Source organism: Eurosta solidaginis, chromosome 2 (genome assembly GCF_040869045.1).
Source record: "Eurosta solidaginis isolate ZX-2024a chromosome 2, ASM4086904v1, whole genome shotgun sequence".
NCBI lineage: Eukaryota > Metazoa > Arthropoda > Insecta > Diptera > Tephritidae > Eurosta > Eurosta solidaginis.
The window spans coordinates 72,202,754-72,221,603 of NC_090320.1; the positions used below are offsets into that span (position 1 = coordinate 72,202,754).

An 18,850-nucleotide genomic window follows, 5' to 3' on the forward strand; every position below is an offset into this window, starting at 1 on the left:
ACTGAATTAACCACGGCTATTTTTCAAAATTTAAATAAAATTTCTAATGATATTAATCAATTACAAATCCGTTCAAGATCTAAAGATAGAAATAGATTTAAATCTCGAAATTTTTCAAAATCAAGAAATTTTTCAAACAATCGTAATTTTACTTCACAAACAAATATTTGTTGGTATCACAAAAAATTTAAGAATAACGCTCTTAAATGTATACCCCCATGCAATTTTAATCAAAATCACAATTCAAATTCCGAACAAAATTTAAACTGAAACGATCCATTATGACGGTGACGGATAATGGAACTATTATTAAACCTACTCGTCGCCTATTCATATTTGATAAATTCAATAAACTTAATTTTCTTATCGATACAGGTGCAGTTGTATCAGTTATTCCTTTTTCTAAATTTAAAATTTATAAAAGAAATTCGGATCTTACTTTGACTGCAGCAAACGGTTCTTCAATTGAAACTTTCGGTACAAAACTACTTAAAATTGATTTAGGTTTAAGAAGAGATTTTGAATTTCCATTCATTATTGCGAATATTGATACACCAATTTTAGGAACAAACTTTTTAGAAAAATTCGGAATTATTGTCAATATTAAAAATAAAGAAATAATGGATTCTACTACAAAAATTAAAGTTACTGGATCTTCTGGATTTTCTGATATTTTCTCACTCAAAATTCCTATTGTCGAAAATAAGTTTTCAAAATTACTTAATGAATTTCCATCAATTACCTGCGAACCAGATTATACTAAAAAAGTTAAACACCATACGGTTCACAGGATAGAAACAAAAGGTATTTTACCATTTTCGAAACCCAGACGTCTTGATCCAATCAAACTTAAAATTGCTAAAGCTGAATTTGAATTTTTAGTTAAAACTGGTATATGCAGACCCTCAAATTCTCCTATTGCATCTCCACTTCATCTCGTTCCTAAAAAAGAACCAAATGATTGGAGACCTTGCGGAGACTATCGAAGACTTAATTTTATTACTACACCAGATCGGTATCCTTTACCACATATTCACGATTTAACAATTGATTTAAAAAACAAACAATTTTTTTCCAAAATTGATCTTGTGCGTGCTTACCACCAAATTCCAATGGCAGAAGAAGACATTCATAAAACTGCAATAACTACCCCTTTTGGAATGTTTGAATTCGTAAGAATGCCTTTCGGTTTACGAAACAGTGCTCAAACTTTCCAACGCTTTATTAATGAAGTATTTTCTGATTTCGATTTTGTATTTACATACATTGATGACATTCTTATTGCCAGTGATAATGAAGATCAACATATAAATCATTTAAAATCAGTTTTCAAAAGACTTGAAGAATATAATTTAAATATAAAACCTTCAAAATGTACTCTCGGTGTAAATAAATTAAATTTTTTAAGTTACGAAATTTCAGGCGAAGGTATTAAACCATCTTTAGATAGAATTGAAATCATAACAAATTTTGAAAAACCAATTTCTATAAATAAATTACAAAAATTTTTAGGTATGATAAATTACTATCACAGATATATTAAAATGTTAGCAACAGAACTTAGTCCTCTGCATGAAATGTTAACACATGCAATTAAAAACAAACTCAAACAATTAAATTGGACAAATGAAACCACAACAGCTTTCGAAAATGTTAAAAAACTTTTTGCTAAAAATACTTTACTTACACATTTCGACAAAAATGGTACTTTATCATTAGCAGTAGATGCATCAAATGTTGCTATTGGAGCAGTTCTTCAACAAACTAGCAATAATATACTAGAACCCTTAGCTTATTTTTCAAGAAAACTAACTACAACAGAAACTAAATATTCAACATTTGATCGTGAACTTTTGGCAATTTATAATTCAATTAAACATTTTAAACATTTTCTTGAAGGTAGAACTTTTACAATTTATACTGATCATAAACCTTTAATTCATGTTCTAAATTCTAAAGTAGATAGATCTCCTCGTAAACTACGTCATCTTGAATATATTGCTCAATTTACAAATGATATTCAATATATACGTGGAAAAGACAACATAGTTGCCGACACACTTTCCCGTATTCCAGAAATAAATGCAATTTCAACTCAAGATATAAATTTAGAAACTTTATATAAAGAACAACAAACTGATACATTTTTACAAAAAACCATTTCTGATCAAAATTCTAAAAATAATTTAAAGGAAATTCATATTCCAGTTATTAATTTAAATATATGGTGTGATGTTTCTCTACAACCTTTTCGACCTTATGTTCCACATTCTATGAGAAGAATTATATTTGACAAAATTCACTCATTATCTCATCCAAGTATAAGAACAACTAGAAAATTAATTCAAAATAAATATTATTGGCCTAACATGCGTAAAGAGATTAACGATTGGACTTCATCTTGCATCAATTGTCAAAAATCCAAAATTTCAAGACATACTAAATCTCCTATCCAAAAAATTCAAATACCATCAGGCCGTTTTGAACATATTCATATGGATATTGTTGGACCTCTTCCAGTTTCAAATGGAAATTGTTATATTTTAACAATTATTGACAGATTTTCACGTTGGCCTGAAGCTTATCCACTTAAAGATATTTCAACAAATACTATAGTAAAAACTTTTATTCAAAATTATATACCACGATTTGGTATACCATTGAATATTACAGTAGATCAAGGTTCACAATTCACCTCAAAATTTTTTACGGAATTAACTAAACTTTTAGGTTCTCATAAAATTCATACATCTCCTTACCATCCCCAAGCAAATGGCATGATAGAGAGATTTCATCGAACTTTAAAAGCAGCAATTATAGCATCAAACGACTCGGTTCATTGGTCTGACATTTTACCATTCATTCTACTTGGTTTACGAACTTCTATTAAAGAAGATTTAAAATGTTCATCTGCTGAACTTGTTTATGGCCAAACACTTAGAATACCTGGTGAATTAATTATTTCAAATAGTAATAAAGAACATAATTTTTCTAATGACGCTCTTCATAAAATAAGAGAATATTTTTCGCTTGTTCGTTCTAAAGTGTTTCATCATAATAAAGAAAATTTTTTCGTTCCTAAACAATTAGAAAATTGTGAATATGTTTTTGTTAAAGTTCTTCGTAAATCTAATTTAGAATCACCTTATGAAGGACCTTTTAAAGTTATCTCTAAGAAAAATAAAACATTTACAATTCAATACAAAAATACTATTAAAAATATTTCAATTGATTTACTTAAACCAGCAAACATACTTATTAACACTAATTTAAATACAAATACATTAAACAACAAAAAACAAAAAAAGGTTACTTTTAATATTAATTAATAATTTGTTTGTTTCAAATTTTCTTGGAGGGGGAGTAAATATAGTGTTATCTACTTTGTACTCTTTACTTTAATTTTTAAAATAATTTTAATTGAGTTTTCGTGTTAACTTAAAATTTTGAATAACTTCAAAAAAAGAAAATTCTAATTAGTTGGAAAATATCTAAACTCAAAAATAAACAAAAATAATATTTTATACTTCAAATAAATAACATAATATTTTTAAAAAAATAAATATTTAAATATTTGGTTAACCACCAAAGACTCATGATAGCATATAGACTTATAAGGTGTAAAATTATATCCATTTACACACGCGGTTATATGAACGCACCTAGTAATACTCTTGATAAACTTGATTGTTTTTCAGCTGTATTATTTCCAAAAAAATTTTTTTGATTGTTATACAAATTAAAAAATACCAAGATTAAGTGAAAAATCAAAACTAAAACGCCTTTACTTGCTGATGTTGGAGATTTTTGATGAAAATGCCGTCTGTAATGTCTGCAAGGTTGCATTCCTTTGAGTTTACCGTGTTTACACAATGAAATGTGCGCGTAAATTTATACAAATTGTGTAAATGATTTTTAATACAAAATTTGAAAGCTCGTGCGTAAACTAGATAAATTTATACGTTTACACACTTTATAAGGCATTTATACGGTTACATGAGTCCCCCTATTATGTCGACAGATTTATCTGCCAGTTGTGTAATGAAAGTGAAGAAAATGGCACTAAATGGAAGTAAAGTGGCTTCGAAGCTAATGCCGTTAAACAAAGTTAAATGTTCTTCTGTTATTTAGCTACAATAGCCGATCATAAATTAACGAATATCGATAAAAAGTTATTATTAGAAATCGAAATCGTTATGTTTATCGATTCGTTATATAGCGATAGCGTATGTACATATTTTATGTAATAACATTTTCAGCTTCAACTTATAGGTTAGGTTAGGTTGATAAATTAGGTCAATAAACCCAACATATACTGAATGGGTCCATAGCTTTACCAGAATTTGTTTGACAACCGAATGGAAGAACTCCACCTGATTGGGGTACCTATATTATGGAATAACCCCGTCGTCTTGGCAAATACTAGACGTTTTCTAGGACCTATCTTAATTGCTGCCTCGAGGTCTGGCAACTCTGCCGCCCCTAATAACAAGAGCGTTGACCTGGCGAGCGCAGGGCACGAACACAGAACGTGTTCAACCGTTGCTTCCCGCAGCTGGCACTTCCAAGATATGATTAGATATCTATGAACGAAAAAGGGTTCGAAGTTATCCAAACCGCTGTCTTTTTGTATTTTTCTACATACTTGCTTTTCGGAAATACATTTGAGTTTTGTTTGAAATAGTGTTCGAAAAGGTCATAGGATATTCTATGATAAGGTTTATTTAATCTTACGGCATTATGAAATTTCTTTTTAGAAAAAAAAGTTTTGGGAGTGTAAATGCCATCAGGGTTAAACCTTATAACCGATCATTACAGAGATGCTGATCCACTATTAGAAGACAAACCAGGGGCTTCGGGACGCTGAAATTTTTAAAGTCGTGCAAATCGCAGAAGTAGTTTTTCGATATCAAAATATGTATACAATTTATGTTTAATTACTTTAGTCCTTTATATTTTTTTTAAGATCTAAGGCTGCAAAATAGTGACATGTAATTGTGTCAATGGAACTAACGTCAATTGCCGAGTTTAAAAAAGAATTAAAGTCAATGACATTAACTCCAAACCCCAAAGAGAATTTAAGTCAGAATCATATATCAACGGCTTTTACATTCATTCTCTTTGCAAATCGAGCAATTTTTAATTCCAAATTTTCGCTTGAGACGCTTTTAAACAGTTTTAGAGAATAATCAGAATAATAAATTTAAAATCGTATCATAATATAAAATGTAAATTTGACCGACTCAACCCCAGATACATCAGCTCTTGTACTTTTTGAACGGTCTAACGACCGCAACGCAGTTCACCGTCTATTACAACTTTTCTTTGCATGGGCAATGTTAAGTAATCTCAAAGCATACAAAGTCAAATCACATTAGTTTTCTTTCGGTTATGTCATTGACATTTATTCTCTTTCCAATGAAAATGTATGTAAATTGACGTTAGTTCATTTGACACTATGACACGTCACTTGTAAAATGCTTTAAATGCATTAAACGGTTCAAGAATGTACATAAAAGAACTCCCTGACTCCTTTCTTTAGAACTGTATGCACCCTTAAACTTTGAGAAGATTCCGGGCTTTCAGATCCCGAATTTCTTCAGAGCAAATAATAACCCGAAAATCGGCATCCCTTTTTCATATATGAATGTACGATTGCGTTTTATGTTCCTCTTAGTCTTTTGATTTGTTAAGGTATTTGTAATACTGTGTTAACGACCAAAGTCTCATACAGAACCTAATGATATTTACCGTCTTACGTCCGTGTATTCAATATAAAAGTATAAATGTATTCTAAAGTTTTTCCTTACTTTGACACAATTTTTTAATATTTTTATGCAGCGGCACTGTTGCAGTCGGCACTGCAAAACTTATCAGCCATTAATACGAGCACTTTTTCTAATTTCGAGTGACGATCTTCTGGTGTTGCAACAACACCTTTACTGCCCCATAAAAATTTGACATGGAACTCGGTCCTAAAAATGCAGAATATTACTTAATTGCATATGCTTTTTCTAGGCAAATTTGTCTCACCTGAAAGCATCACTGAGCAACTCATCCAAACGCGGAGTCGACTCTTCTAGCATAAGTTTTGCATTTTTTCTGTACAAAGATAAATTGTTCAAGAAATTACGCGCCGAATCTAAATGAAGAAAATGAATAGTCATGCCAAAGTCATCAACTTTAGCTTCCCATGACGTTATACAAGTTTTATAGAGCGAAGAACGGTCCTCCATGTTAATATTGTTCATGCCAATGATATCGATAACCGGTCGATCTTTCAACAAAGCGTAGAGTAAAACATGTGGCACAGTGGTATTGGGAGCTTGCGGATTGGAACACTCATTCATACTGATTAACGTCGGACGTAGTTTCGCCTCGAAGGTAAAAGCGCTGTCTGTGTATTTCTGACGAAGTATATGCCAAGCATTTTCCAATTTTTGAATCTGAAAGATTAAAGATGTGACAGTTTGAAAAAATGAATATTTATAGCGAGCATGTAAATATTACCTGTGGCATACATAACCCCAACATAATAGCACAGAACCCAAAAAGATTACCCAATGCCGTTTTTGTTTCAACTGCGATCTGTATCCATTTGCTTAACAATTCGGCTCGATCCAAGTCCGTCTGACAGGTGAGTATTGTTACAGCGACCATTAGTTTCATACATTGTGTACGTTCAATTAAATCAGTACGGAAAATTTTACCAAATGGCAGTGTTAGCATCTCTAATCCACAGCAATCCAACACATTGCGTTCTTCATCTTCTGGTAGCTCCTCAATCAAAAGACCAATATCTATACGTGTGATATGTTCTGCAATTACTTTTGGGCCCGATTCAAGCAGCATCATCTTGAAGGTGGTGAGTGCATCTCCGTCCAATGGTTTGTTATCGATTGATGGCAATAAAAGAGTAATGAAGTTTTCGAAATCAAACTTGGATACCTAAAAATAAGAAAAGACAAGTGAGCTGTCAAATATTGGAAACTATTCAACACCTTCGTACATGGCCCACGCTAATTATGATATAATTTATCTTTTAGGAAATGTAATAGAGTTTGGGTGCGATTCGAAGTCAGGACAGCCACATTAAGCATTATAACAACCGATGATTCGGCTTTGGAAGTATTCAACAGAAAAGTCGTCGAAAAGTTGAAGGACCTATTTTGCGTTGGCCGAGTATATTTATGCAGGCAAAAGTAGAGTTAAACGAAATGAAACCTAGCTGTTATTCGGGCTAGGCCAGAAATAAAAACTTTTTATGGATTGAACTCATGGATTCCTCTGGTTCCATGAGTTCAATCCAGAAGGCTGAGTGGAAAACAATTGTTTCCAATTACTGACAAATGGTGTTCGATACTGGCGACTGGCGTGTTTTGTAGTACGAAAAAAACATTGCAAATTTTTCAACGCCAATTAAGTAAGTAGGTACTTCGTATTTCTAAGTCTTGAGTTCGGAATATGACCAGCTACAGTTCACGCACAAAGAAAGCTAAAGATGTCTGGTAGACCATCCCTTTGTATTGGTAGGATAAAAGTAAAAGTACTCCTACTAAAATTTTAATAGAAGCCCTGTCTAATACTCATTGCGTCATTATATTACTTGTATTGCATTGATAATCGTAGATAGAAGAAAGTCATTCCAATATAGTTAGGGTGCCAACCTTAAATATGTGAAAAAGTTTAACCCTTGGCTGCATTTTAATTATGAAAACTATGGTCAAAGTCAGTACTCTTAGTACCGGAACAACTAGCTCTGAGAGGCCCGGCAAGTGGCAAAAAAGCTAAGCACAGGCAGATAGCATTAAACAAGAATTTCGTGGTCAGACTGTTGAGTAGCGGGGCATACGCTATGAGAATTTCCTTATAGGCCAAAAGGACGGGTTAGGGGGTTAGAATAAACCCGCGGTTGGTATGCCTGTCGTAAGAGGCGACTACAATACCAGATTCATGGGGTTGTGTAGCGCAACCTTTCCAGGTTGCCAGCGCAATATACAGCTTCTCCAAACCCAATTGTCAACCCCACCTTCGAGCGGCAAAACCCGTTTTACTAACAGATGAGGCTCTGGCGACCCCAAGCTCCTCATGGAACTTCGGGTGGGGAGGGAGGGATGGCCTGAAGGTTTAATGTGGCCATATAAATCGTTCCCGAGATCGTCGGGCTAGCACCTTAATGGAGCTGTGTTACTGGAGCGTACCGGATCTGTATCCGGCAAAGGACCATCACTGCGATAACACTCCCCAAAGCCCTCGGGGAGCAACCTTATCGCTGCAACAATAACAACAACGTATGCTAAATCTGAAAAGGTTTGTCTAAAAGCTCTTTATTTCACACTGAGCGGCATTTCAGTAATAAGGAGACTCTCGACACCGCGACAGGCGTATTGAGATAATCGCGAGGTTAGATCGTAAGATATCCTCATGAAAACCCTGCTAGATACCGCAAGCTAAGGGCCATGAAAATCGCGAGATATCGGCATATAGAAACTACCCTATTTCTCCTCTAATTAGATAGCACACTAGAACATTTTTTTAGGAACAAAGTAAAGTGAGACGAACCTTGATTTTCGGGGAACATCACTACAATAATATGAACAACATTTAAAAATTCCTTTGCTATAATAGTTTGGCAGAAGCCGGGGCTCTTTACGATCCTCGTTAAATAGCTTTTCCTCTGAAGTTTGAACGGCTCTCTTGCTTCAATTGGTCTTTAGAAGCCTTTAGTCTTATTTTCCTATAAACTGGGGGAGACTTAAAATTATCTCTATACCGAAAAGATTAGGCCCCACACACGAAAAGTAACATAAATGTACTCTAATTAAGGTGCTAGAAGGACTTGTTCAAATTCAGATAAGGTCAGTAACAGAAAAGAACCTATTAAAAGTGTAGCATGCGTACATGAAAGCAAAATCAATCATCAAAATTGGTCTCCATGAAGTTAAAAACACAAAACAAACATCAGCAGGATATGGAATTCCCTTTTAACAACATAGGCATCGGCTCTATTGTCAATTCCCTCAAAAGGGCGAAATATATCTCTTTCTCTTTCCCTATTAACAACAAAGTTGGATGGAATATAGACAAGCTAAACAAGTTTCAATGGGCAGCAAGCTCAACTAGGATAGGTTTCACGTCAAAACGAGAACAGACGCATATCCCCCTCTCTAGTTATGGCAAGGAAACAGTCGGAGCTTTCAAAATATTTAACGGAAATTACCATTAATATTTATTAGGTTCCAAATTATCCAGGTCACAAAGATCAGTAAAAAAGGGAGATCCCAGAAAATTCTTCTCTTGTGCCAAAGCGAAAAAAATCGCAAGAAATTCCTGGGATTCGCTCAATCAACCTGTTGATTTGAGTAGGGGAAACCTCATCGAGGTATCACATAGAGACCTTAATGTGCTTAAGTGCACTGATGCTCATGCCAACAAGCAGCTACATAAGACCTATTTATTGGATTTGGATTAACGAAGACGCAAAGTAGCAGATTTTGTTGGTTCGGGACCAATAAACAAAGTACTGCGAATAAACGACTTATTTCTTAACTGTGAACTTTAAAACTAAGTATGTACACAGTTGGAGTTATAAGAAAAGAAATGCAATTTCTTTCACTTACCGGCTTAAAATCTGGTAACTCCATCATAAAGAGTTGCTCTTCAGCGGCAATTGCATCAAATTCGGACATACTTTTCAAAGTACCCGACGATGAGGATGTGCTAAGAAAACGTGGATTCTTTATTATAACGCCACGATGTGGTGTAAATTCATTATTCGAATCTCCAGGTATTGAACTCTGCACCGAGTCACCCGAACCATTACCCGAATCTGAGCCGTTAGCATGATAACCAACTCCAACAATACCTCCACGATGCGCTGCTATTTGATCTTTCTCTTTTCGAGTTTGACTGTTTGCGCGCACTGGTTTTGGTGGTGGACTTGGTGGTTTCTCCGGTAGCTCTGGTATTTGCCTACCTTCTAAGCTTGTACTTATGCCCACTGCATCCGATCCAAAATCACGAGCTAAACTTGAAATGCGCATTACACCACATCCTCGAAGATTGCTCATATTAGATCTAGGCAAAGAATGTGTAGTGAACTTAAAATGATCCACTGCTTCAGTAGCAGCCGAACATCGCGCGATCGTTTGAAATCCATTAGGATGGAGTTGTCCAGCTTGTGCTAAATGTTCCAAGTGGCTATGTAGGTGCATATTTTCTGCGCAAACTAAAGATTTTTCTCTTGTAATCACTTCTTTTTCAAAATTACTTAACCTTCGTCCACGTTCATGAAACACATTCGCACTTCCACTCTCCACAGGTGTGGTAGAATTGCCTTGAATTACGCCATCAGCACTAGAACAGGATTCACTATTTCGAGATTGCCTAATACTGTTAGTAGGCGTGACATGTGCTGGTGTTAATGATTGAGAGCGTTGTTTCTTTGATGGTAAACGTGGAGGTATATCGCGTTTCACACGTGGTGGTGAAGACATAGGACTATGCATTGGTTGTTGTTGTTGGGTATTTGGTGTTATTATTCCAGAACCAAATCGGAAGCTTCCATTATGACTTAGTGGAGAATTAAGTGGACTGGCACCACGTATGCCAGCTAGCATTTGAGTGTGCAAATGATTACCAACAATTTTATGGCCATAAAAAGAAAGTGGATATGTGCGATTACATGGATACTGAATGCGTGCACCAGAGGCTACCGAAATGGGTTTACCTGTAAATAAAATTTATTATCGAAGTTTGTTTAAGTTTGCTGTAAAAGTAAGAATATGGTTTACCGGAACCAACATAGAAGGTAATAAGATCGGGAACTGCATCGAAAGCGTCTTCCTCAAATTGGTATTGAACGCGTTCATAGACAGTCTCGGGTTGCAGCAGAATCTAAAAAATTTAAATAGAGGTATATACACGGTACCCATAAAGTTCGAATACACAATAAAACAATTTATCACAAATCACATCTATTATGATTTATATTAGTTTTTTTATTAATCACGCCTCCTTTCAACGACTTAGTCATGCGTGAACGCTTTTCAAAAACACAGCAAGCGGTAGGAACTATATTGAACTACTTATTTAAGATAAATTTCTCACTTATTCCCAAAAGGGGCTCTCCAAAGATCTTGGACGTGTTTTCGTCAGAGCCGAGCATTTTACTCGGAATATGGTTATGACCTTTCTGCAGTCTGCGGATTAATCGTGCTTTTATAGCTGTTAGTCTGAGATCGTTTTGGAAGCTTCCTTGTCCTCTATTTATAATAGGCGGGCCAGGCTGCCATTGATATTACACAAGTAGTAGTTTTTTTCCTACTTTTCTTGCACCTTGTTAAAGTATTAAGCTTCGCATATATGTCTAATCAGAAGATGGCTATTTCCAACATTTCTCATCTCTCAACATTTAGTTAGGATAAGAATTTATTTCTGCTATGTCATCACCGAGTAACTATCCCACAGCAGTTTGTGCTAGAGTCAGATTTCAGCTCCTATCGAGCTCCATCATATTCATCCATAGGGCCGTTTTCAGCTTTTGATTCTAAGCTGGAACTCTTACTAAGTTCAGCTGTGTTCACTCCATAATTTTACTCATAACGGAAGTGAAAAGTTTGGGGTCTGGTGTGCCACATCGTCAGCATACACTAAAATCTTAACCCTTCTCGCGGCAACCACAAGTACTACGACGTTATATATGTTGATCTACTTAAAAACTATCACTAACTAGCTCAGTTGATATTTCGCCGCTTAGAAGAATGGGCAGATCCAATTTCTTTTTAGTTCCTACACTGCTGCGGATTTTGCTGGCTAGCAGCAGGCCGTTTAACTGAAGAAGAAACACAATGGAGCTAGGTAACTAAGCCACAGCTGAAAATTGCGAAATATTGGTGGCAAGCTCTCAAGGACACTTCGGAAAATCAGAATAGTTGTTTTGTTTTGGTAGGTATCTGCTGAGAAAGATGCATTTTGTGCTGAGATGCTTTTCATGGCAGCAATACATACGGAGGGTTTGCAAAACCTCTGCCGATAGCGAATCCAATTAAGAAAACTAGATATTTGAGTTGAGAGGTCTGCCTTTGATGGCATCCAACAATGCTTTGAATTACAAAATTTTCCACATTTAAACTCACCTTATTTATAACAAAATGTAACACTTGTGTTCTCGTGCGACAAGTCAATACATAATTATCCGGCTGGGAGCCGCAATCTCTTATCAGAAAATCGCCCTCCCTCTGCACAATCTCATCGGCACGCTGTCGAGACAACGGTCCATGATACCACGCATGTGAGCGTAAGTCTTTTGCATCCAAGCTAAGCTCCCACTCTAGCGCCTTTTTCAATGCAACCGCCTCTTGTTGTTCACTAGAAGGTGTGCTTACGACTATACTGTTGGGTGGGGTTTGGTGCTGTTGTAGATGTAGTTGACCGGCAATAGATACGGTAGAGCCACCCATATTTTTGCACAGATTGCTACTACTCCCACCTTTATCCATTGTTATAATTTCTTTGTTGTTATCTGCAACACAGCTGTTGATGTTAGACAATGTTGTTGTTGTGTTTTGTGGTGGTAAATCAGGTTTTAGTAGATCTAGTTTCTCATATCTGCAATAAAAAGCGAACAATGAATTAAAATCAAGAATAGCGAGTACTTATAGTAAAAATTGGGTGGTAAAAAGAAGAGGCAGAATCAGTATCGAAAAACGGAATTTTTTTCTCATGCCGTTCGTGTTTTCATTTCTTCCTTTTTGCTGCCCCTTCTTCCCACTACGTCCTTTTCACCAAGTGCTTTATGTGAAGTGGAAATCAAAAACCTTTTTTCAAGGAACTAAAAATTTAACAGAGACTTTCATGCATAGAAATAGCAATTGAAGTTTTTGAAAATACAAATTTGTCCAAATTGTATATTTATTTCACCTAATATTTTATTAAATAATCCCATACTTACACTCACTTTTAAGTTGGTACTTTTATCAGCCAACCATCACATTTACTTAACAATCTATTTGATCTTGAAAAGGTCTAAATAATGCTAAGACTAATACTTTTCTTGAAATTTTGCAATTAAATTTTTCGGTAAATTGATAATGTATACATATACAAAATCATTTTATTTTCACAAGCAAACGCACGTCGCCTTTCTTGTTCTATTTCTGAATGAAAATTCAACATTCTTTCTGGGCCTGCCCAAAAGGTACATTTTGTGTCCGTATTCCTTGTTACTCTGTTTGCCTTTCGTAATGACATACAATACGCACAGTTTATCCATCGTCTGTAATAGACACATACAAAACAGTTTCAAAACTCTCTTTAGATTCTGATATCGTCCCTCAACCTGCGCACTCTTTGTTCCTTAGATTCAATGCCTTAAATACCCCAATGCTTCTATCGCCACCCTTCACCGAATAATCGAAAGCAAAAATAATAAAAAATAATAACAATGGGAAATTTCGTTTTGCTGTCAAAAGGCCGCCTTCAAATACTTTATTTTTTATTTCTTCATCCCTCAGGTCCGGGATATGCAGCTGGGAGACGCTCAGAGCACAAAGGACATTTCTCAACTGTTGTTTGTTTGAGTGCCGACGCATGCGCAAATCTTGGTGCTACAATCAGCTAAGGAGTAACAAAATACTTTTATCAGGGACCGTACTAGTTTCAACATTACTGACTTTTATAATAAGCAAAGACATTCAAAATATATAGGGTATTCACAGTGCTCTTTTAATAATAAAAGTTTTAAAATCAACGCATTACCACATCGAGACTATGAGCTACGCAGATCAACAACTACCAACTTGCTTGAATTTACGTCTTTTGTTATGAATGGTATTTTAGATTGAAAACAAACAGATGTCATTTACACTGACTTGAGTAAAGCTTTTAACTCTGTTAATCACGAGCTCTTAGTTCACAAACTTGATCTACTGGGTTTTTCTAAGCCTTTATTAAATTGGATTTAAAGTTATCTTGCAAATAAGCTCAAAGAGTTTCCTTTACAAAGCACTCTGACAAAGTCGATTGATGTAACTTCTGGCGTGCTCTGCAAATTTACTTATTTTGAATTGCTCTAAATGTAGGCAAATGACATTTCACCGTGTCAAGCCGGTCCTGACGTCGTATATACTAAACGGCAACTCTCTGGAATGGATATCTGTTGTAACTGATCTATGTGTTGTTTTTGATCCGAAACTAAGTTTTACCATACATATCTCAACCACTATAAATAAAGCAACTGGTATACTAGAATTTATCAAACGTTAGGCTAAAGAGTTTGATGACCCTTATTTCACCAAGCTCCTTCATATCTCGCTGGTATGTTCTATTCTAGAGTATTGTTCATGTGTTTGGTCTCCAGCCTACCAGAGCCATATAAATCGGATTGAGTCGGTCCAGAGACAGTTTTTAATTTGGAATCAAGCACTCATACAGAATCAGGCTTCTTTTAATTAATTTCCCATCTCTAGAAAATCATAGAGTATTAGTCGGTGTTATCTTCATTCCCAAACTCATCATCGGCGTGATTGACACCCCTGACGTAATCAGTCGACTAAATTTTGCGGGTCCTGCAAGGACCTCAAAACATTTTGTGCCGTTTCATATACCTCTATGTCGGCAAAATTTTGCCAGAAATGGTCCCCTGCGTCATTGGTGCTCACATTACAGTGATTTGTATAACTGAATTAGCTTTGAATGTTCGTTTGCCGCATTACATACGGCTATACTCCAAGGTTTAGCCCGATATTTAATTTTATTTCTTACGCAATGCGATGCCAAATTTTTATAACATATTTATATGGCCGCCGTGGTGGGATGGTAACGTGCTCTGCCTCATACTTCGGGCAAAGCAACATCAAAAATTTTAGAAACAAATTTTTCCAATTAGAAGAAAATTTTTCTAAGCGGTGTCGCCCCTCGGTAGTGTTTGGCGAAAACTCCGAGTGTATTTCTTCCATGAAAAGCTCTCAGTGGAAACTCATCTGCCTTGCAGATGCCGTTCGGAGTCGGCATAAAACAAATAGGTCCCGTCCCGCCAATTTGTAGGAAAAATTAAAAAAAGGAGCACGACGCAAATTGGAAGAGAAGCTCGGCCTAAGGTCTCTTCGGAGATTATCGCACCTTACAATTTTATTTTTCTACATCACGTACGTAATGTCAAAGGAAAATGGCGTATGTTGCGACGGATTGTATCTGCTTAAGCCATCATTGAGATATTTTTCTTCTGATGATTATTGGAGACGCCCCATCTATTCAATACCAGAAAAAACAATTACGGAATGCCTCTTCTATTGCCGTCTTACGACGTGGTTCGCTATCACATAGTAATTTCGAAGAACTGTTACCACCTACGGGGTCTCCGCTTATTTGGTCTTGCAATCATAGCTGCTTCATGTTATCTGCATGAATAAACGATAAGGCAACGATTTGGCTTCTGCACATTCAATGGGCTCTCAATCTCTTGAACATATTATTTCCTTTCCATATTTCACAAATGGAAGCTTCAAATTCAATTTTTTCATTTATTTATTTCATATTTGCACCTTTAATTTTTGATGTTATGACATCATCTATGGACGATGAAATCACCAAAAGGCACAGCAGATTTGAAATTATAAAAATATTTAAACACATATGTACGTATATCCCTTTTTTGGTTCGACATTGTTTTTACGTTTTATTAGAAACTTAAAAATAACAAGCATTGGATTCCGGGGCTTTATATAGCGAGCTGCTTAATACATACGCCCTTTTGCAGCCACCCTTCTACGGGGCTTCCTCCCTTTTCAGTAGAGATTTGGCATTTGGATTGCTTACCTTGCCCAGAGTGCATGAACGAGAGTTTAAGGTTCAGGATTGAACATGGGAACGCGACTGGAATTGCTTGCCCAGCGGAACAGCTACATTCCAATGTATCCTTAGATGAATTAAATATACTCTGTGTGCTACGCACAGCTGAGCTTAAGAGGACGACTGTATAACTATTACCATACCTTTTGAAATTCATACTCACATCATATTATCCAAGGTGTGGCGCTTTGTATTTTGAATGGACTTAAAATTTGTATATATAGTACGATTATTACTATTACGTCGCATGGAACCATATATATCACCATTAGTGCCAGCTTTATCTACAGATGCACAAAAATTCCTACGCTTGGCCATTGCACGCGGTAAAGTGGATGCTGTTGATAAAAAAAAAACGATGTGACATATATTACATGCTATGATAGAAGCAAAAGTGTACTATGCACAGTAGTTTAGGAGCCTTTTGCTTACGATGAGATATCTGGCGACCTTTGAAAATTGTCTGCGGCTCCTTTGGAGCATTACAATAGGGATATTTTTGAGTAGGGTTGCCACCTATTCGAAATTAAAAAAAAAATTGCATGAGATATGCCGATATGGGTATCAAACGAAAGGTATTTCACTCCGCATTACAATAGGGACATTTTTGAGTAGGTTTGCCACCTATTCGAAATTAAAAAATAAATTGCATGGGATATGCCCATATGGGTATCAAACGAAAGGTATTTCACTCCGCATTACAATAGGGATATTTCTGAGTAGGGTAGCCATTTGGGGTTGCCACTAATTCGAAATTAAAAAAATTGCATAAGATATGCCGATATGGGTATCTAACGAAAGGTATTTCACTCCGCATTAGAACAGGGACATTTTTGAGTAGGGTTGCCACCTATTCGAAATGAAAACAACTTGCACGAGATATGCCGATATGGGTATCAAACGAAAGGTATTTCCCTCCACATTACAATAGGGACATTTTTGAGTAGGGTTGTCATTTGAGGTTGTCACCTATTCGAAATAAAAAAAAATTGCATGAGATATGGCGATATGGGTATCAAACGAAAGGTATTTCACTCCGCATTACAACAGGGACATTTTTGAGTAGGGTTGCCACCTATTCGAAATGAAAACAATTTACATGAGATATGCCGATATGCCGATATGGGTATCAAACGAAAGGTATTTCCCTCCGCATTACAATAGGGACATTTTTGAGTAAGGGTTGCCATTTAGGGTTGCCACCAATTCGAAGTTAAAAAAAAATTGCATGAGATATGCCGATATGGGTATCAAACGAAAGGTATTTCTGCGGCTCCTTTGGAGCGTCCTCCAGGGTAAAGGTGGAATCATATATTTGAGTCAAAAATATTCTTCCATACGGTGTAATTGGTTATGAAAGCTATACTGCTTCATTACCTCTCTCTCGATTGTTCCTATGGCCATTGTAGCCAGCGCAAGTTCGGAGATCCGATGTGGCGGTTAAATTATCGCTGCGAAGCGTAGGTACATACGATCCTAAAATCAGTTATCCCAACTCCTGAACAGCTGGCAAAGTGGCATCGATCAAGGCTTGATGTGCATTGGGCCGATATCGCAATCCAATATATTATGAGCTAACATATGGTGCACGAGGTGCGAAGGACCAGGAGCTGACTATCTTGTTTTATGTTACTGCCGGAAAAGTAGAAGGTAACCGAGGACAAGAAGAAATAGTTAAGTGCTGTGCGTTAACTCGAAACCTGCTGTTCGGTGAAACCATTCTTTAAATAAGACACACTGACAGGAGTATGACCGTCTTAAATATAAATTTTGCCTGTCACCCTTTCCGGAGCCAGAAAATTACCGGCAGCGCTATGAACGTGCAATCGCTAGTGCAACCGAAATTAAAAGCCTAAGTCCCTCGTTGTCAGTATTATGGACAAAGAAAAAGAAGCACTAATAACTAGCTACGAAGCTACACGTCTCCGATATGGTCCTTGGACTTATAAGAAACAGTCTGGAGGAATCTGCAGGCCTGCTGAAACACCGAGCTCAGAAATGCCACTGTATGTCGCTTTATGGCAACTGAAGATCGCTTATACAATGAGACGAAAATACTGGCAATAAAGGAGCTAAAGCAAATATTGAACAGTTTCTCTTATAGTTAATACAGGTAAATAAGGGCAAAACTCCAGAAGCACTATGAAGAGACTCGGCACTTAAGAACTCAGGCTTATAATTTAGAAGAGCATAGGAGGGCCCTTAGCCCCATCAGTAAATTCTTATGTCCAGTTATGTCCGATAAATCCCGTCATCGGACATGTCGTGCTTCATCTTAGCTCAGCTTCTGTTTGGAAATTGTATCCGGTTAAACTTCAACTTCTCCACAATGAACCCCAAAATACGCAATTTGTGTTCTGCATGTCATTTGTGCGCCAATAATGTTTTCAGCTGTAATGTTATACCAACGCCTCTAGCAGCAATGTCTATATGGTCCAACCCTGTTGAGACTGTCAATTTCCTTAGACTTCCATTAGTGGATGTCGTCAAAAATTCGGGAGTGATTACATCCATTGGATGCAAGGTCCAGAAAAGAAAACTATCGAACTAGCTCATTAGTGCAAAATCTTGCCAAGCGCTTTCGTAGGACAATGCATGCCTGGTCTGGTAAAACATAATTTACTTGCCTCCCCATTTTTTCTAAATAATAAGTTTTTTCTTAGCATTTATCTAAAAAATTTAGATTGTGAAACAATAGACAAAAATACTAACCTTCTATGCTGACCGACTGGCGCCGTTTGGCTTGTACACCTATTAGACTAGATAACATTTGTCGACGATGCTCAATATTCTGTACGCCGTTTTCCTTTAAATCGCTTTCCGTAAGGTCCAATATGTCTTCCACCGTGCTATACGTTTCGAAGTTATCTAATAAAGATTAATTTACTGAAGAAAACATTTATAAATACGTAGATACATACTTAGTGGGCATCATAACAAAATTCTTAGATAGGACACTCTATCAGGGAAAGAACTTCACTACAATTGTAGTAGGTGTTGG

The 18,850-nt window shown here is 36.2% G+C and overlaps 1 protein-coding gene across 3 annotated transcripts in view; it reads right to left on the reverse strand.

Moving 5' to 3' along the window:
* LOC137239902 (breast cancer anti-estrogen resistance protein 3 homolog) overlaps window positions 1-18,850 on the reverse strand; it is a 233,114-nt gene that overhangs the window by 183,620 nt on the left and 30,644 nt on the right. Inside the window, exons 3-10 of one of the 3 annotated variants that reach the window (XM_067765701.1) lie at window positions 18,562-18,717; window positions 16,013-16,187; window positions 12,138-12,609; window positions 10,794-10,896; window positions 9,621-10,729; window positions 6,511-6,948; window positions 6,034-6,446; window positions 5,811-5,975 (exon numbers count right to left, since the gene is read on the reverse strand). In XM_067765701.1, the coding sequence (XP_067621802.1) occupies window positions 5,834-5,975; window positions 6,034-6,446; window positions 6,511-6,948; window positions 9,621-10,729; window positions 10,794-10,896; window positions 12,138-12,609; window positions 16,013-16,187; window positions 18,562-18,717 (3,008 nt within the window). In that variant the 3' untranslated portion in view covers window positions 5,811-5,833. Of the gene's footprint in view, window positions 1-3,650; window positions 5,976-6,033; window positions 6,447-6,510; window positions 6,949-9,620; window positions 10,730-10,793; window positions 10,897-12,137; window positions 12,610-12,952; window positions 13,308-16,012; window positions 16,188-18,561; window positions 18,718-18,850 lie in introns of those variants that run through there. The other 2 variants (XM_067765699.1, XM_067765700.1) reach the window with 2 other exon arrangements.